At 36.2% G+C, this 24363-nt stretch overlaps 1 protein-coding gene across 2 annotated transcripts in view; it reads right to left on the bottom strand.

Annotated features, from left to right (window-relative positions):
- CYLC1 (cylicin 1) overlaps positions 1 to 23728 on the bottom strand; it is a 38341-nt gene extending 14613 nt beyond the window's left edge. Inside the window, exons 1-2 of one of the 2 annotated variants that reach the window (XM_055268879.1) lie at positions 23696 to 23728; positions 13740 to 13793 (exon numbers count right to left, since the gene is read on the bottom strand). In XM_055268879.1, coding sequence (XP_055124854.1) covers positions 13740 to 13793; positions 23696 to 23709 — 68 coding nt within the window. In that variant the 5' untranslated portion in view covers positions 23710 to 23728. Of the gene's footprint in view, positions 1 to 13739; positions 13794 to 23692 lie in introns of both variants that reach the window. The other variant, XM_055268878.1, reaches the window with a different exon arrangement.
- Positions 23729 to 24363: the final 635 nt, after the last annotated feature.

Here is a 24363-nt window from a genome sequence, read left to right as displayed (position 1 = left end):
GTTTTGTTCGCTCTTGCTCCTCCAATTCTTTCACTTGTGATAATAGGTTATTAATTTGATACCTTTATTTTTAATGTGGGTGTTTAGTGTTATAAATTTCCCTCATAACATTGTTTAGCTCTGTCTCTAGCACTTATTTATTTCTGCCTTAATTTCATTATTTACCCAAAATTTATTCAGGATCATGTAATTTCATTTCCATGTAATTGCATGAATTTGAGCTATTTTTTAATCTTGTCTATATTTTTATTGTGCTGTGGTCTGAGAGTGTTTTTGGTATAATTTTGGTTCTTTTGCATTTGCTGAAGATTGTTTTATGTCTAATTGCATGGCCAATTTTACACTATATGCCATGTTGCAATTAGAATAATGTATATTCTGTGGTTTTTGGTTGGAGAGTTCCGTTGAGGTCTGTCAGATCCATTAGGTCCAATGCTGACTTCATGTCCTAAATATCTTTGTTAATTTTCTTACTCAGTGATCTGTCTAATACTGTCAGTGGAGTGTTGAAGTCTTCCCCAATTATTGTATGGGAGTCTAAGTCTCTTTGTAGGTCTCTAAAAGGTTGCTTTATGAATCTGAGTGCTCCTGTGTTGGAGATACACACACACACACACACACACACACACACACACACACACACACGATATTTAGGTCTTCTTGTTGAATGGAACCCCTTAACATTATGTAATGCTCTTTTAAAATGTTTATTTTATTCTATTTTAGTTCCAGGATACATGTGCAGGATGTGCAGATTTGTTACACAGGTGAACGTGTCCCATGGTGGTTTGCTGTACCTACCAACCCATCCCCTAGGTATTAAGCACAACATGCATTAGGTATTTTTTTCTGATGCTCTCCCTCCCTCTGCCCCTCCAGATAGGCCCCAGTATGTGTTCTTCCCCTCCCTGTGTCCATGTGTTCTCATTGTTCATCTCCCACTTATAAGTGAGAACATGCTGCATTAGTTTGGTGAGAATAATGGCTTCTAGCTCCATCATGTCCTGCAAAGGACATGATCTCATTTATTTTGGTGGCTGCATAGTATTCCATGGTGTATGTGTACCACATTTTCTTTATCCAGTCTATCATTGATGGACATGTGAGTTTATTCCATGTCTTTGCTATTGTAAATAGTGCTGCAATGAACATACACTTGCATGTATCTTTATAACAGAATGATTTGTATTCTTTTGGATATATACCCAGTAATGTGATTGATAGGTCAAATGGTATTTCTGTATCTAGGTCTTTGAGTAATCACCACAATTGCCACACAATGGATGAACTAATTTAGATTTCCACCAACAGAGTAAGAGCATTCCTATTTATCCACAGCCTCGCCAGCATCTGTTGTTTATTGACTTTTTAATAATCTCCATTCTGACTGACATGAGATGGTATCTTATTGTGGTTTTTATTTGCATTTCTTTAATGATCAGTGATGGTGAGCTTTGTTTCATATGTTTGCTGACTGCATAAATGTTTCCTTTTGAGAAGTGCCTGTTCATGTCCAGTCCCTGGTTTTTAATGGGGTTGTTTGTTTCTTTCTTGTAAATCTGTTTCAGTTTCTTGTAGATTCTGGATATTAGACCTTTATCAGAGGGATAGATTGCAGAAATTTTCTCCCATTATGTAGGTTATTTGTCCACTCTGATGATAGTTTCTTTTGCTGTGCAGAAGCTCTTTAGTTTAATTAGATCCCAATAGTTAATTTTTGCTTTTGTTGCAATTGCTTTTGTTTTTGTCATGAAATCTTTGCCTGTGCCTATGTCCTAAATGGTATTGTTTAGATTTTCCTCTAAGGTTTTTACAGTTTTGAGTTTTACATTTAAGTCTTCAATCCATCTTGAGTTAATTTTTGTATAAGGTGTAAGGCAGAGTTCCAGTTTCAATTCTCTGCATATGGCTAGCCAGTTATCACAGCACCAACTATTAAATAAGAAACCCTTTCCCCACTGCTGGTTTTGGTCTGGTTTCTTGAATATCAGATGTGTGGTCTTATTTCTGAGTTCTCTATTCTGTCCCATTGGTCTATGTGTTTGTATTTTTGCCAGCACTGTGCTGTTTTGGTTACTGTAGTATTATAGTACAGTTTGAAGTCTGGTAGCATAATGCCTCCAGTTTTGTTCTTTTTGCTTAGGATTGTCTTGGCTATTCAGATTTTTTCGTTCCATATGGATCTTAAAATAATTTTTAAATTCTGTGAAGAATGTCAATGGTAATTTAATGGGAATAGCCTTGAATCTATCAGTTGCTTTGGGCAGTATGGTAATTTTCATGATGTTGACTCTTCCTATCCATGAATATGGAATGTTTTTTCACTTGTTTGTGTCCTCTTATTTTCTTGGGCAGTGGTTTGTAGTTCTCCTTGAATAGGTCCTTCACTTCCCTTGTTGGAGGTATTCCTAGGTATTTCATTCTCTTTGCAACAATTGTGAATGTTAGTTCATTCATGATTTGGCTCTCTGCTTATATATTGTTTGTGTATAAGAATGCTTGTAATTTTTGTGCATGGATTTTGTGTCGTGAGACTGCTGAAGTTGCTAATTAGCTTAAGAAGCTTTTGTGTTGACATGACGAGATTTTCTAGATATAGGATCATGTCATCTACAAAAAAATATAATAGCTGAATCAATCAAGTGGAAGAAAGGATATGAGAGATTGAAGATCAACTTAACAAAATAAAGCAAGAAGACAAGATTAGAGAAAAAAGAATGAAAAGGAACAAACAAAGCCTCCAAGAAAAATGGGACTATGTGAAAAGACCATATCCCCATTTGGTTGCTGTACCTAAAAGTGATGGGGAAAATGGAACCAAGCTGAAAAACACTCTTCAGGGTATTATCCAGGAGAAATTCCCCAACACAGCAAGGCAGGCCAACATTCAAATTCAGGAAATACAGAGAACATCAGAAAGATACTCCTCAAGAACAACCACAAGACACATAATCATCAGATTCACCAAGGTTGAAATGAAGGAAGAAATGTTAAGGGCAGCCAGAAACAAAGGTCGGGTTACCCAAACAGGGAAGCCCACCAAACTAACAGCAGATCTCTCTGCAGAAACCCTACAAGCCAGAAGAGATTGGGGTCCAATATTCAACCTTCTTAAAGAAAATAATTTTCAACCCAGAATTTCATATCCAGCCAAACTAAACTTCCTAAGTGAAGGAAAAATAAAATCCTTTACAGACAAGCAAATGCTGAGAGATTTTGTCACCACCAGGCCTGCCTTACAAGAGCTCCTGAAGGATGCACTAAACATCGAAAGGAAGAACTGTAGCAGCCACTGCAAAAACATACCAAATTGTAAAGCCCATTGACACTATGAAGAAACTGCATCAACTAACCGGCAAAATAGCCAGCTAGCATGATAATGACAGGATCAAGTTCGCACATAACAATACTAACCTTAAATGTAAGTGATCTAAATGCCCCAATTAAAAGACACAGACTGGCAAATGGGATAAAGAGTCAAGACCTATCGGTGTGCTGTATTCAGGAGACCCATCTCACATGCAAAGATGCACATAGGCTCAAAATAAAGGGATGGAGGAATATTTACCAAGCAAATGGAAAGGAAAAAAACCCAGGGGTTGCAATCCTAGTCTCTGATAAAACAGATTTTAAACCAACAAAGATCAAAAGAGACAAAGAAGGGCACTACATAATGGTAAAGGGATCAATGCAACAAGAAGAGCTAACTATCCTAAATATACATGCACCCAATAAAGGAGCACCCAGATTCATAAAGCAAGTTCTTAGAGACTTAAAAAGAGACATAGACTCCCACACAACAGTAGTGGGAGACTTTAACACCCCACTGTCAATATTAGACAGATCAACAAGACAGAAAAGTAACAAGGATATTCAGGACTTGAACTCAGCTCTGGACCAAGCAGACGTAATAGATATGTACAGAACTCTTCACCTCAAATCAACAGAATATACATTCTTCTCAGCACTCCATCACACTTATTCTAAAATTGAGTACATAATTGGAAGTAAAACACTCCTCAACAAATGCAAAAGAATGGAAATCATAACAAACAGTCTCTCAGACCACAGTGAAATCAAATTAGAACTCAGTGTTAAGAAACTCACTCAAAACTGTACAACTACATGGAAACTGAACAACCTGCTCCTGAATGACTACTGGGTAAATAACAAAATTAAGACATGTATATATATATATATGTAAAAAGACACAAACAAAGACATACAAAGACACAACATACCAGAATCTCTGGGACATCTTTAAAGCAGTGATAAGAGGGAAATTTATAGCAATAAATGCCCACAAAAGAAAGCAGGAAATATCTAAACTTGACACTCTAACATCACAATTAAAAGAGCTAGAGAAGCAAGAGCAAACATAATTCAAAAGCTAGCAGAAGACAAGAAATAACTAAGATCAGAGCAGAACTGAAGGAGACAGAGACATGAAAAACCCTTCAAAAAATCAATGAATCCAGGAGCTGATTTTTTGAAAAGATCAACAAAATTGATAGACCGTTAGTCAGGCTAACAAAGCAGAAAAGAGAGAAGAATCAAATATATGCAATAGAAGATGATAAAGGGGATATCATCAGTGATCCCACAGAAATACAAACTACCATCAGATAATACTATAAACACCTCTATGCAAATAAACTAGAAAATCTAGAAGAAATGGATAAATTCCTGGACAAATACACCTTTCCAAGTCTAAACCAGGAAGAAGTCAAATCCCGGAATAGACTAATAAAAAGTTCTGCAATTGAGGCGGTAATTAATAGCCTACCAACCAAAAAAAGTACAGGACAACATGGATTCACAGTTGACTTCTATCAGAGGTACAAAGAGGAGCTGGTACCATTCCTTGTAAAACTATTCCAAACAATAGAAAAAGAGGGAATCCTCCCTAACTCATGTTATGAGGCCAGCATCATCCTGATACCAAAGCCTGGCAGAAACACAACAAAAAAAGAAAATTTCAGGGCAATATCCCTGATGAACATCGATGCGAAAATCCTCAATAAAATATTGGCAAACTGAATCCAGTAGCACATCAAAAAGCTTATAAACCATAATTAAGTCAGCTTCATCCCTGGGATGCAAGGTTGGTTCAACATATGTGAACAATAAACATAATCCATCACATAAACAGAACCAATGACAAAAACCACATGATTATTTCAACAGATGCAGAAAAGGCCTTCAAAAAAATTCAACATCCCTTCATGCTAAAAACTCTCAATAAACTAGGTATTGATGGAGAATATCTCAAAATAATAAGAGGCATTTATGACAAACCCACAGCCAATATCATACTGAACAGGCAAAGACTGGAAGCATTCCCTTTTAAAACCTGCACAAGACAAGGATGCCCTCTCCCACCACTCCTGTTCTACATAGTATTGGAAGTTCTTGTCAGGGCAATCAGGCAAGAGAAAGAAATAAAGGATATTCAAATAGGAAAAGAGGAAGTCAAATTGTCTCTGTTTGCAGATGACATGATTTTGTATTTAGAAAACCCCATTGCCTCAGCCCAAAATCTCCTTAAGCTGATAAGAAACTTCAACAAAGTCCATTCACACTGCTACAAAGAGAATAAAATACCTAGGAATACCACTTACAAGGGATGTGAAGTACCTCTTCAAGGAGAACTACAAACCACTGCTCAAGGAAATAAGACAGGACACAAACAAATGGAAAAACATTCCATGCTCATGGATAGGAAGAATCAATATAGTGAAAATGACCATACTTTCCAAAGTAATTTATAGATTCAATGCTATCCCCATCGAGCAACCATCAACTTTCTCCACAGAATTAGAGAAAACTACTTTAAATTTCATATGGAACCAAAAAAGAGCCCATATAGCCAAGAAAATCCTACGCAAAAATAACAAGGCTGGAGGCTTCATGCTACCTGACTTCAAACTATACTACAAGGCTACAGTAACCAAAACAGCATGGCACTGGTACCAAAACTGATATATAGACAAACGGAACAGAACAGAGGCCTCAGAAATTACACTACACATCTACAACCATCTGATCTTTGACAAACCTGACAAAAACAAGCAAAGGGGAAAGGATTCCCTGTTTAATAAATAGCGTTGGGAAAACTGGCTAGCCATATGCAGAAAACTGAAACTGAACCCCTTCCTTACACATAATACAAAAATTAACTCAAGATGGATTAAAGACTTAAACGTGAGACCTAAAACCACAAAAAACCCTAGAAAAAAACCTAGGTAATACCATTCAGGGCACAGGCATGGGCAAAGACTTCATGACTAAAACACCAAAAGCTATGGCAACAAAAGCCAAAATTGACAAATAGGATCTAATTAAACTAAAGAGCTTCTGCACTATAAAAGAGACTATCATCAGAGTGAACAGGCAACCTACAGAATGGGAGAAAGTTTTCACAATCTATCCATCTGACAAAGGGCTAATATCTAGAATCTACAAAGAATTTAAACAAATTTACAAGAAAAAAAACAACCCCATCAAAAGGTGGGTGAAGGATATGAAAAGATACTTCTCAAAGGAAGACATCTATGTGGCCAACAAACATACGAAGAAAAGCTCATCATCACTGGTCATTAGAGAAATACAAATCAAAACCTCAATGAGATACCATCTCACACCAGTTAGAATGGCAATCATTAAAAAGTTAGGAAACAACTGATGCTGGAGAGGATGTGGAGAAATAGGATCGCTTTTACACTGTTGGTGGGAGTGTAAATTAGTTCAACCATTGTGGAAGACAGCATGGCAATTCCTCAAGGATCTAGAATTAGAAGTACCATTTGACCCAGCAATCCCATTACTGAGTATATACCCAAAGGATTATAAATCATTTTACTATAAAGACACATGCACATGTATGTTTATTGTGGCACTATTCACAATAGCAAAGACTTGGAACCAACCCAAATGCCTGTCAATGATAGAGTGGATTAAAAAAAAATGTGGCACATATACACCTTGGAATACAATGCAGCCTTAAAAAATGATGAGTTCATGTCCTTTGCAGGCACATGGATAACGCTGGAAACCATCATTCTCAGCAAACTAACACAAGAACAGAAAACCAAACAGCGCACGTGCTCACTCATAAGTGGGAGGTCAACAATGAGAACACATGGACCAGGGAGGGGAATGCCACACACCCGCGCCTGTTAGGGGGCGTGGGGTTAGGGGAAGGATAGCAATAGGAGAAATACCTAATGTAGATGATGGGTTGATGGATGCAGCTAACCACCATGGCACATGAATACCTATGTAACAAACCTGCACATTCTGCACATGTGCCCCAGAACTTAAAGTATAATTTAAAAAATATAATTTGACTTCCTCTCTTTCTATTTGAATATGCTTTATTTTTCTCTCTTTTCTTATTGTCCTGGGCAGATATTCCATTGCTTTGTTGAATAGAAGTTGTGAGAGAGGCTATCCTTTTCTTGTGCCAATTTTGAAGAAGAATGCTTCCAGTTTTGCCCATTCAGTATGATATTGGCTGTGGGTTTGCCATATATGGCTCTTATTATTTTGAGGTAAGTTTACTTAATTCCTGATTTATTGAGAATCTTTAACATGAAGGAATGTTGATTTATATCGAAGGCCTTTTCTGCATCTATTGAGGTAATTATGTGTTTTTTGCCTTTAGTACTGTTTATGTGATGAATTACATTTATTGATTTGTGTATGGTGAACCAGCCTTGCATCCTGGAGATGAAGCCGACTTAATCGTGGTGGATAAGTTTTTTAATGTGCTGCTGTGTTTGGTTTGCCAATATTTTATTAAGAATTTTTGCAATGATGTTCCTCAGGGATATTGGCCTGAAGCTTTCTTTTTCTTTTTTTTGTATCTCTGCCAGGTTTTGGTATCAGGATGATGTTGGTTTCATGAAATGATTTAGGGAGGAGTCCCTCTTTTTCAATTGTTTGGAATATTTTCAGTAGAAATGTTATCAGCTCCTCTTTGCATGTGGTAGAATTCAGCTGTGAATCCATCTGATCCTTGGCTTTTTTTTTTTTTTTTTTTTTTTTTTTTGGCTAGTAGGCTATTTATTACCACCTCAATTTCAGAAATCATTATTGGTCTATTCAGGGATTCAACTTCTTTTTGTTTCAGTCTTGGGAGTGTATATGTCCAGGAATTTATCCATTTCTTCTAGATTTTCTAGTTCATTTTGCATAGAGGTGTTTATAGTATTCTCTAATGGCCATTTGTGTTTCTGTGAGGGCAGTGGTGATGTGCCCCTTATCACTTCTGATTGTGTCTATTTGATTCTTCTCTATTTTCTTCTTTATTAGTCTACCTAACAGTTGATCTATTTTATTATTATTATTATTTTAAAAAAAGAGCTCCTGGATTTCTTGATTTTTTGAAGGGCTTTTTTTGTGTCTCTATCTCCTTCAGTTCTACTCTGATCTTGGTTATTTCTTGTCTTCTGCTAGCTTTGGGGTTTGTTTGCTCTTGGTTCTCTAGTTATTTTAGTTGTGATGTTAGGGTGTTTATTTGAGATCTTTCCAGCTTTTTGATGTGGGCATTAAGTGCTATAAGTTTCCCTCTTAATCCTGCTTTACCTGTGTCCCAGAGATTCTAGTACATTGTCTTTGTTCTCATTGGTTTCAAATAACTTCTTGATTTCTGCCTTAATTTTATTATTTACCCAGTAGTCATTCAGGAGCAGGTTGTTCAATTTCCATGTAGTTGTGTGGTTTTGAGTGAGTTTCTTAATCTTTAATTCTAATTTGATTACATTGTCGTCTGACGGACTGTTTGCTATGTTTTCAGTTCTTTTGCATTTGCTGAGGAGTATTTCACCTCCAAATACGTGATAGATTTTAGAGTAAGTGCCATGTGGAACAGAGATAAATGTATATTCTGTTGGTTTTGGATGGAGAGTTCTGTAGATATCTACCAGGTCAACTTGATCCAGAGTTGAGTTCAAGTCCTGAATATCTTTGTTAATTTTCTGTCTTGATGATCTGTCTAATATTAACAGAGTGTTAATGTCTCCCACTTTTATTGTTTGGGAGTCTAAGTTTCTTTTTAGGTCTCTAAGCACTTTTTTTAATTTGAGTGATCCTGTATTGGTTGTATACGTATATTTAGAATAGTTAGCTGTTTTTGTTTAATTGGCTCCTCTATCATTATGTAATGTCCTGTTTGTCTTTTTTGATCTTTGTTGAGTTAAAGCCTATTATGTCAGAAACTAAGACAGCAACATCTACTATTTTTCTGCTTTCCATTTGCTGGGTAAATTTTCCTCCATCCCTTTTGTTGAGCGTACGTGTGTCTTTGCACATGAGCTGGGTCTCTCAAAAACAGAATAGCAATGATTCTTGACTCTATCCAACTTGCTATTTTGTGTTTTTTCATTGGGACATTTAGCCCATTTACATTTAAGGTTAATATTGTCATGTGTGTCTTATATCCTGTCATCATAATGCTAGCTGGTTACTTTGCAGACTTGTTGAGGTAGTTGCTTCATAGTGTTATTGGTCTGTGTACTTCAGTGTGTTTTTGTAGTGGCTGGTAACAGTTTTTCCTCCCCTTTATTTAGTGCTTCTCTTAGGAGCTCTTGCAAGGCAGGCCTGGTGGTGATGAATTCCCTCAGTATTTGCTTGTCTGCAAAAGATTTTATTTCTTTTTTGCTCATGAAGCTTCATTTGGCCAGATATGGTATTCAGGGTTTAAAATTTTTTCTTTAAGAATGGTGAATATTGGCTCCAATCTTTTCTGGCTTGTAGCAGTTCTGCTGAGAGCTCTGCTGTCATTCTGATGGGTTTCCCTTTGTAGGTGACCTGACCTTTCTCTCTGGCTGCCCTTAACATTTTTTTTCTTCATTTTAACCTTGGAGAATCTGAAGACTGTGTCTTGGGGTTGGTCTTTTCATAAAGTATCTTACTGGGGTTCTCTGGATTTCCTGAATTTGAATTTTGGCATGCCTTGTTAAGCTAGGGAAGTTTTCCTGAATGAGATCCTGAAGTACTTTATCCAGCTTGGTTTCAATCTCCCTGTCTTCTTTAGGTACCCCAATCAGTCTCAGGTTTGGTCTTTTTCCATAATCCCATAATTCCCAGAGGTTTTGTTTGTTCCTTTCATTCTTTTTTCTTTAAATCTTGTCTGTCTGTCTGTCTGCCTTATTTCATCAAGATAGCTTTGAATTTCTAAAATTCTTCCTCCATTTTGTCTGTCTGGCTATTGATACTTGTGGTTGCCTTGTGAAGTTCTCATGTTGTGTTTTTCAGCTTTATTAGGTCATTTATATTTCTCTCTAAACTAGTTATTCAGGTTAACAGCTCTTGTAATGTTTTATCATGGTTCTTAGCTTCTTTGCATTGAGATAGAACATGCTCTTTTAGCTCAGTGAAGTTTGCTGTTACCCACATTCTGAAGCCTACTTCTGTCAGTTCATCCATCTCAGCCTCAGCCCAGTTCTATGACTTTGCTGATGAGGTGTTGTAATCATTTGGAGGAGAAAAGGCACTCTGGATTTTTGAGGTTTCACTTTTTTATTTATTCTTTTTTATCTTCTTGAGTTTATCTAGTTTCAATCTTTGAGGATGCTGATGTTTGGATAGGGTTTTTGTGGGGACTTTTTGTTCATGCTGTTGTTGTTAATTACTGTCATTTTTTTTTTTTTAACAGTCAGGCTTCTCTTCTGTAGGGCTGCTGTGGTTTGCTGGGGGTCCACTCCAGGTCCTATTGGCCTGGGCCTCTCCTGCCCCTGGAGGTGTCACCACTGGAGGCAGTAGATCAGCAAAGATTGTTGGCCTGCTACTTCTTCTGGGAGCTTCATCCCACAGGGGAACCGGCCTGACACCAGAGGGAATGCTCCTGAATAAAGTGTCTGACGACCCATTGTGGGGTCTCACACAGTCAGGAAGCATGGGATCAGAGACTCACTTAACACAGTACTCTGACTTCCACTTGGCAGAGAGGATGCCCTGCACTGGGGGGAATCCCACTCTTCTGGACTGTCTGAATTTCTCAGAGCCAGCGGGGGAAAAAACTAAGCCACTGATCTGTAGAGACTGTGGCCACTGCTCCCCCCCAGGGGATCTGCCCCAGGGGGATCAGAGTTTTGTCCATAACCCCCTGTCTGGAGTTGCTGAAATTCCTGCAGGGAGGCCTTACCCAGTGAGGAGGAGTGGGCCTGGATCCAGCCAAAAGAGGCAGTCTGGCCATGATCTGTCACAGCCACTGTGCTGTGCTGTGGGAAATTTCTTCTGGTCTAAACCACTCAGTCTCCCTGGCACCAGCCAGGGGACTGGAGCTGCAGTGGTGGCTGCCACCCCTCTGGCAAAGAGCTCAGTCATCCTAGGCAGCAGGCAGCCACAGTGATGGCTGTCACCCATCCTTCCAGGAGCTCAGTCATCTTAGGCAGTCTCCAGCCATGTGGACTTTGAGAATCTGCACAGCTCTGTGTTTGGGATCCAAGGCCCTGGTGGCATGGGATCATGAGGGAATCTCCTGATCCTTGGGTTGCATAGATCTGTGGAAGAAGTGTGGTTTCCTGAGTGGGGTTGCACAGTCACTCACTACCTCCCTTGGGTGGGTGGGAACTCCCCTTGCACCACGCAGCTCCCAGGTGGGCTGTCACTCTACCCTGCTTTTACACACTCTCCATGGGTCCTGCCAACTGCCTCATCAGTCCCAGTGAGAAAGAACCTGGATACCTTAGTTGCTGGTGCAGGATTCAGTCTCCATTTTTGTTCTTGGTGGGAGCCTTTGACTGTAGCTGTTTCTAGGTGGCTACTTAGCCCCTCCCTGCTGTAATGCTCTTATTTTTTATCTTTGTTAAAGTCTGTTTTATCTGAAATTAGGGTTATAACCCCAGCTTTTTTTCTGATTTTCATTTGCTTTATTTTCCTTCATCCCTTAATTTTGAGCCTATGGATGTCATTGCATGTAAGAAGGGTCTCTTAGAAACATCATACCACTGGGTCTTGCTTTTTTATATAGCTTTCTACTCTCTTTCAAATTGGGCATTTAGTCATTTACATTTAAAGTTAGTATTGATATATGTGGATTTGATCCTCACATGGTGTTGTTAGCAGGTCATTATGTTGGCTTGTTTATGTGGTTGCTTTATAGTGTCACTGATCTGTGTATTTAAGTGTGTTTTTGTATTCATTGGTAATGTTTTCTTCTTTTCACATTTAGAATTTTTTTCAAGATCTCTTATAAGGCATGTCATGTGATAATGTACTTCATCAGCATTTGCTTATCTGAGAAGGATCTTATTTCTCCTTTGCTTCAGAAGCTTCTTTGGCTGGAAGTGAAATTCTTGGTTGAAGTTTTTTTTTTCTTTAAAAATGTTGAATATAGGGTCACAATCTCTTCTGGGTTTTAGGGTTTATACTGAGAGTTCCACTGTTAGCCTGATGGGGTTTTCTTAGTAGGTTACCTGCCCTTTCTCTCTAGCTATCTTTAGCATTCTTAAAGAAAGATATTTTTAAACAAACAAAAATCATGATAATTTCATTGCAGGCAGAAAGCACTAAAAGAAATATTAATGGGATTTCTCCAGGCAGGAAAATATGACCTGAGATGATCCTCATTTAACACAAGATAAAATAAAGACCATCAAAAGAGCAAGTATAGAATATAAATATTATTTACAAATGATAGTAATAATAATCTACTAAGTTTGAAATACATAAGTGTACAATAATAATAGTGTAAGAATGTGGGTGGAATAAATTGAATTAAAGTGCAAGGTGCTTGCATTTTTTGAGAACTGATGGAAATATTAATTCATCCTAAACTATAAGATGTCAAAGATTAATGTAATCCCTGGAATAATCATAAATTAATAATAAAAGAATGTATAAATGATAATACAGGGGAAAATGCAATTTAAAAATATAAAACTAAAAGTAGTACTGTATAAACTCACCATTACAGTTAAAGCTTTAGCATACCTATCTTAATAACTAATCAAACAAAAATAAAATACGTATAAGTGGAGATATCGAAAACTTGAATAATGAAATTTGACATCCTATAAAAACACTACACGAAACAATTGCATAAAACATTATTTTTGTCAAATTCACATAGAACATTTAACAAAAGTGACCATATACTGGGCCATGAAGCCAGTCACAACAAGTATCAATGTATTGAGTTTATATGGCATATAATTGCAGACCTGCCCCTGTAAAACCGGGCACCATGCAGGACCCCATGGCCCTAGGCTCCAGACTGGCCTGGTAGACTCAGTCTCCAGGCTTGCCCCCACTGCAGATGAGGCTGAAACCTGCAGACTCAGGGCCAGCACCCATGGATTGAGCGGCCAGGCCTATCTCAGTGCCAGACTAGCCCCCAGACTCAGATTCCAGACCTGCTCAAAGCTCCAGTCCTGCCCTACTGCCAGGCTGGCTCCCACAGCTCTAATCGCCAGGCTGGCACTTGAAGACCCCAATTCCAGACATCTTCCACAGCCTTAGGCATCAAACTGCCCACAGAAGGCTGCCAACATAGACCAAAACTTCAAGCCTGCCTCAGCCCTAAGACTGGCCCCCACAGTCCTAAAATATGGGCTGGCACTTGCAAACCCAAGCTCCACACCAGCCCCCATGCCCTCAGGCCCCTGGTGGGCACCCACAGACCCAACCTCCAGGTTGGCCCCAATACACAGGCTTAAGACCTGCTCAGTGCCAGGCTTAGTCTTAATAATCGAAAGTCTTAATAGTTAAAGTTTTAATAATTAATAACTTACCGACACAGTGAACGCCAGGTCCAAATGTCTTCATTGATCATTTCTTCCAAATTCCTAAAAAAATTGTTTACAAACTCATTCAGAGAATAGAAAAGGAGGAAACGTTTATAGTTTTTTTTATGGCGAGCATAACCTAGATACCAACAGCTGATAAATTCTTTAATACAAAGTAGAATTATAGGCCTACATCTTTCATAAACGTTTATGCCAAAATTTTTTTTTTCTTAATTTTTTTGAGACAAGTTATCTTTCTGTAGCCCAAGCTGGAGTACAGTGGCATGATCATTGCTCGCTGCAACTCCTTTAACTCATGGGCTTAAGTGATCCTCCTGTCTTACTCTCCCAAGTAGCTAGGAGTACAGGTGTACACTTCAATACCTGGCTGATTTTTATTTTTTGTAGAGACAGGGTCTATGTTGTCTAGGCTGCTCTCAAATTCTTGGCCTCAAGCAATCCTCCTACCTTGTCCTCCCAAGGCACTGGGATTATTAGCATGAGCCACTGTGTCAAGCTGATACCAAAATCATTAAACATTTTTGGAAAATTTAATACAAAGAAAGGATATTATATCATGATGAAGTGGAGATTATTTCAGGTTGGTTTAACATATGAAATTGACTACATTAAGACAGTAAAGAAGAAAAACACTATACGATCATCTCAACATGTAGAAAAAATTTGATAATATCTAACACTATAATAAATTTTTAGCATAAAGAAGAAAAAAATTATATGATCATCTCAACATGTAGAAAAAATATTTGATAATATCTAACACTTATTTATGATAAATCTGTAGCAAACAAGGAATAGACAAGAACTCCCTTAATCTAATAAAGGGAACCTACAGAAAACCTACAACAAATGTATTACTCTATAGTGAAAAGTTGGAAAGTTTTCCCTGACCTCAGAAACAAGAAAACGATGTTCACTAGTATAATTTTAATTTAACATGGTAATGGAAATTTTAGTGCGATAAGAAGAAAGATAAGGCAAGTAAAAATAAGTTAAAATCATAAGAAGAGAAAAAGAAGAAATAAAACTGTCATTATTTAAAGGCAGCATGACTGTTTACATAGAACGTTCAAAATATCTATGGGGCACTATTAAAATTAATGAGTGAATTTAGTAAGATTATTAGAGACAAAGATAAAATGTAATAATAGACATTCTGACTGGTTGAGATTGTATCTCATTGTGGTTTTGATTTGCATTTCTCTACTGATCTGTGATGTTGAGCTTTTGGCTATTACTAAAAATTCAGAAAATAACAGATGCTGTCAAGGTTGTGGAGAAAAAGAATGCTTATACACTGTTGGTGGGAGTATAAATTAGTTCAACCATTGTGAAAGAAAATGTGGCAATTCCTTAAAGACCTAGAGGAAGAAATACAATTTGACCCAGCAATCCCATCACTGCATCACTGGATATATACCCAAAGGAATATAAATCATTCTATTATAATGATAAATGCACGCCTATGTTCATTGCAACACTACTCACAATAGCAAAGACATGAAATGAACCCAAATGCCCAACAACGGTAGACTGCATTAAAAAAATGTGGTACATATCCACTATGGAATACTATGCAGCCATAAAAATGAACGAGATCATGTCCTTTGCAGGGCTATGGATGGAGTTGGAAGCTATTATCCTCAGCATACTAGAGCAGGAACAGAAAACCAAACACCGCCATTTCTTACTTATAAATGGAAACTGAATGATGAGAACACATGGACACATAGAGTGGAACAACACACATTGGGGTCTATCAGAGGGTGGAGGGTGGGAGGAAGGAGAGGATCGTAAAAAATAACTAATGGGTACCAGGCTTAATACCTGAGTGATTAAATAATCTGTACAGTGAACCCCCATGACACAAGCTTACCTATATACCAAATGTGCACATGTACTCCTAAGCTTCAAAAGTTAACAAAAAGATAAACTATAATTACCTTTCTATATACCAGTGAGAAAACATTTAGAAAATATTTTAATAATACCATTTATGAAATAAAATAAAAAATAGAAAATACCTAGAAATAAATATAAAATTATATATTTATAGTAGCTTTATACTGAATAGTAGAAACTAATGTTATGATAAAATTTAAAAAAATACACAAATAGAAATATATACCATGTTAGAGTGTGAAAGGCTCAGTAATACAAAATATAGCAATTATTTTCAAATTCAAGTATTAATTCAAAGCAATCCCAATAATTTTTAAATGTTTTTGTGATTACTGTCTAGTGATTCTACATTTTATATGGAAATAAAGGATTCAAGAATATACAAGAAAATTTGGAAGCAAAATAACGTGAAAGATATATAATGCCACATATTAATATACCAAGTTATTTAAAAGTGACAGTAATTAAGATAATGGAATATAGATACAAAGACAAGTAACTAATGAAGTGGAATGGAAAGCTAAATAAGAGACCTATATAAATACAGTCACACAAATTATACCAAAGTTTTCATGCACTGGGGAAAAATGGTGTTTTCAATAAATGATTTTAATCAATTAAGTATCTACAAGGGAAGAAGTGTGATTCTTGACCACCATTTCACAATAAGTACCAGAATCAGTCTCAGACAGACTGAAGACCTAAAGCTGAACTGTAAAATAATAAAACTTCTAAGAGGTAACAGAGGAGAATATCTTAATGATAGTAGAGTAGACACATATTTATTAAACTGGGCATAAAATCTATAACCATAATGAAATATAGTGATATATTGAGCTCCCGTTATCTAGTTATTACAAACTGTACCAGGTTTTCCTTCTCTGATAATGGAAATAGAAAATAAATAAATAAATAAATAAATAAATAAATATAAGAAAATACACATTTCTTTGAACATCATGACAAAGATTCTTTAGGGAAACAGTAAGGTTATGACAACAATATGAATAATAGGTAATATTTTCATTGTGCTTTTATAGTGTTTCAGTGTTCATAATAAACTTTCAAATATGCAATTTTTTAATATGATTGAATAATTATATTTGCTTGATTTGATCTGGAGCGAAATCCTGCTCTTAAAATATTTTATTACTTTTCAGTTTATACACTCTCTACGTCAAATCTACTATTTATAAACATAACTTTCTTCTTGTCTTACTGTTTTTGCACCACTTATGTTTAATTCATCACTTTTCTTTAAACTTTATTTCCTGATAATCAAATGAATTTAATCCTCAAACATGGACAAGAAATTATGCTGTAGTTTTCTCTAAATTATTCATTCAACAATTAAAGTATTGTTGAAGGCTGAATAACAAAAATATCCATATTTTAATTTCTAGGTCCTGTGCATGTTATCTTATATGACAAAAGGGACTTTGCATAAATGGTTAAGTTGAGAATCTTGATACTGGAAGGTTATTCTCAATTGCTCAAGAGGGCACAAAATATAATCACCAAAATTATTTAAGAGGGAGAAAAGAGGGTCAGAGGAGGAGAAGGCAAAGTGATTATGAAAGCAGAGATTGGAGTGGTGCACTTTGAAGGAGGAAGAATGGGGGCTAGTCAAAAATTATGAGTAGCCACTGAAAGCTAAAAATGGAAAAAAAAAATAGATTTTCCGCTCAGAGTTTAGAAGACACCAGCCTTGTTAACACCTTGATTTTAGCCCAGTGAAATAGATTTTAGATTTCTGACCTCCAGAACTGTAAAACTGTGTTGTTTAGGCTACTATGTTTGTGAAAATTTTCCACAACAACAATAGAAAATTAATACAAATGTTGGTACCAGGAGTGGTTGTTGCTGTAACATATATTTAAAGATGTAGAAATGGTTTTGGAACTGGGCATTGGGAAGAGGTTAAAATAATTTTGAGGAGTGTGATAGAAAAAGCCTTGATTGCCTTGAATGAAACTGCTAGAAAATATGGATGTTGCAGACTTTGTTGGTGAGAACTCAGAGAAAGTGAGGAACATTGTAGAAGAAAGCCTAAATCATCTTTGAGAATATGTAAATCATCATAAAAGGACTTGATGAAATATGGATTTTAAAGTTGTTGCTGGTGAGAACTCAGGAGGTAGTGAAAAACATGTTATTGAAGACTGGGGAAAAGATAATTCCAGCTGTATAGTGGCAGAAACAGCTGAACTGTGTTCTACAGTTATGTGAAGAACATAAGTAGTGAACTTGGATATTCAGTTGAGGAGATTTTCAAGGAAAGCATTGAATGTATAATGCAGTTTTTTCTTGCTGCCTATAGTAAAATGAGAAGGAAAATAAATATAATTAAGGAAAGAATTGCTATGCAAACAATCACCAGGACTTAATTATTTGGGAAATTCTCACTTTATGCAGATTTTAAAAGATGATAAATTAAGGTTCACTGTCAAGTAAGTGTTCTCCAGAGAGAATGCTGAGTGGGGCTGGACAATATTTTGGTAGTGCTGGAAGATAAAGCATGTGACATATGGATCTGATCAACCATCTCAGCAAAACCCAGGAATATAGACTAAATGTATAAAAGTATTTTCTGTATAAACATCTGTGGAGGAACCTTTTTTTTTAATGGCTGGAATCCTCATAATATACACAAGAGAAGCATGAGTTTCTGAGAATGTTATACCAGCAGAAACACTGAGAATTTGGGATGAAAATGGACAGAGAGAGGAAGGATGAAAGAATTAAACGGACAAATCTATACAGGCAGGAATCAGGCTGGCAGAGCGACTCAGTTGCAAACACGTGCTATCCTTTAAGAAAAATGATGGCTAACTCTAAGGATAGAGCTGAAAGCCCGGGGGTGGAGACATGGGCCAAGGTAGTGGAATCTCAAGCCGCAGTAGATTTTTCACAGACATTGATATCTAACAGAGTTTACTCAGTTTGACTTAGAAATTGCTTGAGGCCAATGATTCCATTTTTCTTTTATTTTCCCATTTTATAGAGTTAAAATGTCTATGATTGTTATTCTATCCATGTTCAATCATTGTATTTTTGGAGCAGAAAATGTGTTTTTTAATTTTACAGTTCTACAGATATAGGGTAATTTCACCCCAGGATGGAACACATACAGAATCTCACCATACCTGATTTAGATGATTTAAACTATAGCAACTGGGACTTTAGAGCTGATGATATTTGGATATGATATTGGACTTGAGTTAATACTGAAATGAGGTGATAGTTTTGTAGATGTTAGTTTAGTTTTGAGTGGCTGTATTTGCATGTGGTGTAGACATGAATATTTGGGGTTCAAGACAGACTGTGGTAGGCTGAATAATATACCCTAAAGATATCAATTTTCTAATCCCTGGAAGTTTTGAATCTTATCGTACATGGCAAACGACAATTTGCAGGTGCGATTGAAATCTTAGATTATCCAGGTGGGTTCTAAGTGTTATTACAATTGTGCATATAAGAAATAGGTAAAAGAAGAATTGATTACAGAAGAAATGCAATATGACAACATTGCAGAGATTAGAATGATGCAGCCAAAAACCAAGAAATGCTAGCAGCCACAAGAAGCTAAAAAAGGCAAGGAATATAATAGCGTCTGATGCCTTCAGAAAGAATTAGCCCTTCCAATAACTTGATTTTAGCTCTGAATGACTCATTTTGTACTTATGCCTTCCAGAAATGTAAGAGATTAAATTTCTATCATTTTAATCCACAAAGTATATGGTAATTTGTTACAGAGGCAATATGAAACTAATCAAGGTAACACGCACAGAGGTTTTTGCAATAATCTAAATAAGAGATCAAAATGGTTTAGAGTTGGCGGCAGAACTGATGTTGAGACTAAATTCTAGATATATTTTAAAGGTAAGCCCTATAGGATTTGGTGATGTACTGGATGTTCACTGCTAGAGAAAGAGGGTAATCGAGGATGATGCCAAAGGTATGTTGGTGTGTGTGTGTGTGTGTGTGTGTGTGTATGCATGTTTGTTTGCTTAAACAACTGAGTGAATAGTAGTGCCGATTTCTGAGATGCAGAATACTTATGGATGAGCAGCTTTAGAAGAGGTATAAAACAAGAATTTTGTTTTGCACATATTCAGTTTGAGATATCTATTACACATCTAAGTGGAATTGTCAATAAATTAGTTGTACATATAAATCTGAAAATTAGAGGTGTGCTCTGGAACAGAGATATAAATTTAGAATTCATCAGCATTTAGATGGCATATAAAATCATTGGAATGGATGATATTGTATACTAAATGTGTGCAGCCCAAGGTCTAAGTTTTTGGGCTATTCAACATTTAAAGACTGAAGAGATGAAGAGAAACCAGCAACGGAATCTGAGAAGGAATACATAATATGATAGAAGGGAAACCAAGGAAGCGGAGTAACATGATAACCAAGAGAAGAATATTTCATGAAGGGGTTCAGTTATATCAAGTGCTGCTAGTGGAACTGTAAATATGAAAGCCATTCCATGGAATGGTAAGGACAAAAATCTGAAATAAGTTTGGGAGAGAAAAGAAACTAGTAATAGTGATTATCTCCAGTAATGGGTCTGGGAATCTAGTATAGGAGAGTGAATTTTGCCAACTCTCCTTTTGTTCTTTTTGAATTATCCACCATATATATGCATTCAATTTTTCAATTAAAATGTAGTTTAAAAAGAGATTGTTAATTGGAGAAAAGGAAGTGGAGATAACTAATATGACTAATTCTTTTGGGAAGTTTTTCTATATAAAGCTGACAGAAAATGGGGTGTGAGCTGGAAGAGGCTGTGAAGGAAAAGGGATTTTTTAAGTGGAAAAGGGATTTTTAAGTGGTAGGAGTTACTACTTTTTTTGAACACTGATGGGACAAAATCTACAAAGAGTTAAGAAAAAATGATGATATGGAAGAATATGAGTTAACAAAAAAGCTATATGCATAAATAGTGAAGAAACTCCAATCCTGTGTTATGAGTCGAATTATGTCCCCCAAATTTATATTCAAGTTCTAACATCTGGTACTTGTGAATATTACCCTATTTGGAATTGGATCTTTGCAGATGTAATCAAATAAAGATGAGATCATACTGAATTAAGTTGTGCCCTAATCTAAGTGACTAGTGTTCTTATAAGAAAATGAAATACTTTTCTTATAAGAACAAAGGGAGAAGCAGACATAGACAAAAAGTGGATGTCATGTGATGATAAAGGCAGATATTGGTGTAATGCATCTACAAGCCACACAATACCAGGAACTGTCAGACTAGGAGAGAGAGGCACAGAACAGAGTCTCCCTTAGAACCTCTAGAGTAAACCAATCCTGCTGACACCTTGATTTTGGACTTGTAGTCTCCAGAACCGTGAGACAATATATGATGGTTTTAGCCAATCAATTTCTGGTAGTTTCTTACAGTAGCCTTAAGAAACTAGTACGCCCAGTTAGAGGAGTTAAATGCAGCAAGAAGAAAGCATCTGCTCTAACAGGACTGAAGGTGGGGTATTGGGGTAAAGATGAACGCAGACTACTATATTTTCTGGTGGAGATATGTAATTGCCAGGTAGCATTAATGGCCCATTTGAAGTTTGTCATTTTATATTTAAATTGAAGATAATTATTATAGTTACACATTTTTTTCTCATGCACATTTATCTTGCAAAGGTGTGTGGCATAATTAGAGGTTTAAATTTATTAAAAATTAAGGGTTTTTTTCAGCAAAGATGTCAAAAAGGAGAGTGGGGTAAAGGGAACTGAGGATGTATGCAAGGAAATATTTGTGCTAATTCACCATGAGCCTGTAAAAATCTAAGATAGGTAAGGATTTACGGTGGGCAACAGAAGAAAAGCCACAGAAAGGTCATTAGTAAGGAACAGGGAAAAGGTAGTAGAATCAATGATCAGTCTTAGAGGTAGAAGTGTTGGAATGGGGTTATTAGAGGTACCTGAGGTATCAGTTGGAGAGTGAAATGTTTGAATTTGAGATTTTGGAGGGATATGTGCAGTAGTAAACCACTAAAGTAGGATGTAAGAGAAAATAACTGGAGAAGAGAAAGTCAAATAATTAAAATGTTAGATATGAGATTGGTCATGTAATAGTAAAATTACTAGGAATTAAGACAAAGGTACTTTTGGAGAAAGTGATAGCCAGACGGAAAATCGTCGCAAAATGAAGTAGAGTACTAGGAGTCAGGTGATGAATACAACGAGGAAAGGTCACAGGTGATATAAGTTGATGACATGAGATTCAAAGTTGGCTATTTTTGGAAGTAAGAAAGGAGAATGACCTGGAAATAGCATTGAGGAATAAAGCAGACATCTATTGCATTTTTGGGTTCAGTGGTAGGAGAGGATGTAGGAAGGAAAACATCACCCTTTCTTGAAGGCTGCAGGAAAAGCAATGAATTTGAGAGAGAGTTGGGTTTCAGATACAGCAAGAGGACAGAGTTATTCAGATAGGAGTCAGAGGAGGATATAGAGGGTGTTGCTGATGACAGTGAGTTTCAAAGAGAATGCCTTATGGTGGCATAAACCTAAGGTCTTTGTGATCTAAGAGGGAAGATCAGATGTAGGCAGCATCAAATTAGAAATGTCTTTGTAAAAGCGCTAGTGATTTGAGAAGCTCACTTTGGGGAGCTCAATTTTAATTTCTAGATCAAATCACTCTTTTTCTTTTCTTTTTTCTTTTTTTTTTTTTTTTGAGACGGAGTCTCGCTCTGTCGCCCAGGCTGGAGTGTAGTGGCGCGATCTCCGCTCACTGCAAGCTCCGCCCCCCAGGTTCACGCCACTCTCCTGCCTCAGCCTCCCGAGTAGCTGGGACTACAGGCGCCTGCCACCACGCCTGGCTGATTTTTTTGTATTTTTAGTACAGACGGGGTTTCACCATGTTCGCCAGGATGGTCTCGATTTCCTGACCTCGTGATCCACCCGCCTCGACCTCCCAAAGTGCTGGGATTACAGGCGTGAGCCACAGTGCCCGGCCCACTCTTTTTCTTTCTTTCAAACTTACTGAATTTTCATTTTCTAAAAGTAATACACACTAATAGAAAAAAATATGAGTGTTACGGACATGTATCATTTAAAGAGGGAAAATCTCTGCAATTCCTTTCTATGGAATAATTCTCCAAAATTTGAATTTCTGAGTGAAATATTTTCTAAATTTTCTTTTTATTTCGAATTTGTGCACTTTTTAATGTTTACTGGCAATTAAGACTTTTTCCTATAAATTGCCTGGTCATATACCCCATATTTTTATTCCACATTAATTGTATTTTTTTCATAGACTTTACAAGTGTTTTATATTAGGTTATACCATAAGAAATTTCCATTTTTGTAGGTCAAAATAGTTTAATATAAGCAATCTCATATAGTTCAATTTAACATATATGGGATATTATCTGGTAGATGTAAGTTAGCATGGCTTACATTATCTTAATTTTTAAATTACTTTCAGAAATATTCTTTAAGAGGAGATTGACTTTTAAAATAAAAAACAACACTACAACAACTAAAGGCTTCAGAAAACTGTTTAATTCCATATGAATAATACTTTATCTTCTACTTAATGATGTCTTTAAAAAATAAACTTACTACACTTTCTTGGACATAATAATGTATTTATCAGAAAAATAGAACGGTCTAATTTTGTCTACACATACAATTAAGTTTACCAAACTAGCATACAAAGTCTTACCACACTGTATCCTGCTTTACATTTTAACGTGCTTTCACATAAGTTTATTCTTTCCATGATTCCTAAAACAAGATGTAGTTATAAGAAACTGAGACTCAGAGAGATCAAACAGTCAAGATTCGCAGGTATTTTGTAAACAAGACTGCACTAGTGAAATTTCAAAGCAACACATCTAAGATATTATTGAAAATTTCATATCTCTGTTTAAAATACAAATTCTAATTTATAAATAAAATGACTATGAAAGAAACATTCTTTACAGTTAAACATATACGTTTGTAACCAAATTGAGCATAATTGGTTATTTAAAATACTGAAAAATATTAAAAAGAGGACTTACAACCTTGGAAGAGACATTTCCCCTGCCTGTATGTTGCCTGGACTTGAGCATAGTAAGTTGAAACTGGTGATGTGGAGTGATGACGTCATAAAGGGATTGTAAATAAAAGAAATTTAAAGGGGACAGAGTAGTCATGTTTTAAAGTACACGGGTGTTTTTGAAACCTATTCTTAAATTGTGGATGTGTTCACACTCAACTTTTTAAAGCTTGAACTGAATTAGTCAGTATTCATTAATTGAATCTACCTGTTTGGTTGATTAAATATTTAATTATTTCATATCAGCCTATTTTAATACTAGCTTTGAATGTGCATGTGTACACAAAGATGTGTTTATGTGTGTATATTGGTGTGTGTAAAAGAGATATATGTGCTGAAAGGAAAATAGAAGAATATAAATTTTCCTCTAAAAAGAGCAGTGGTAGCTTACTACATTTTCTTCACTTTTAGGCTTTTCTCCTCTACAACCTTTTTGTACATTTATAGTGATATTTCCATAAAATAACTTGAAGATGTCTTATTCTTGGATATGTAAATTCAGCAAAAGTAAACTATTAAACTACTATTGACAAATCTGAAAAAAACTTTTCACCCAAAGCTTAAAACAACTCTTATTATGTACAGAGTTGTGTTAGAACAAGTTATAAACAGCTACTTGGTATATAAAACCCA

The sequence above is a fragment of the Symphalangus syndactylus genome, chromosome X, assembly GCF_028878055.3.
Source record: "Symphalangus syndactylus isolate Jambi chromosome X, NHGRI_mSymSyn1-v2.1_pri, whole genome shotgun sequence".
NCBI lineage: Eukaryota > Metazoa > Chordata > Mammalia > Primates > Hylobatidae > Symphalangus > Symphalangus syndactylus.
The sequence above is the reverse complement of the archived record's forward strand: the minus strand, read 5'-3'. Positions and strand labels throughout refer to the sequence as shown.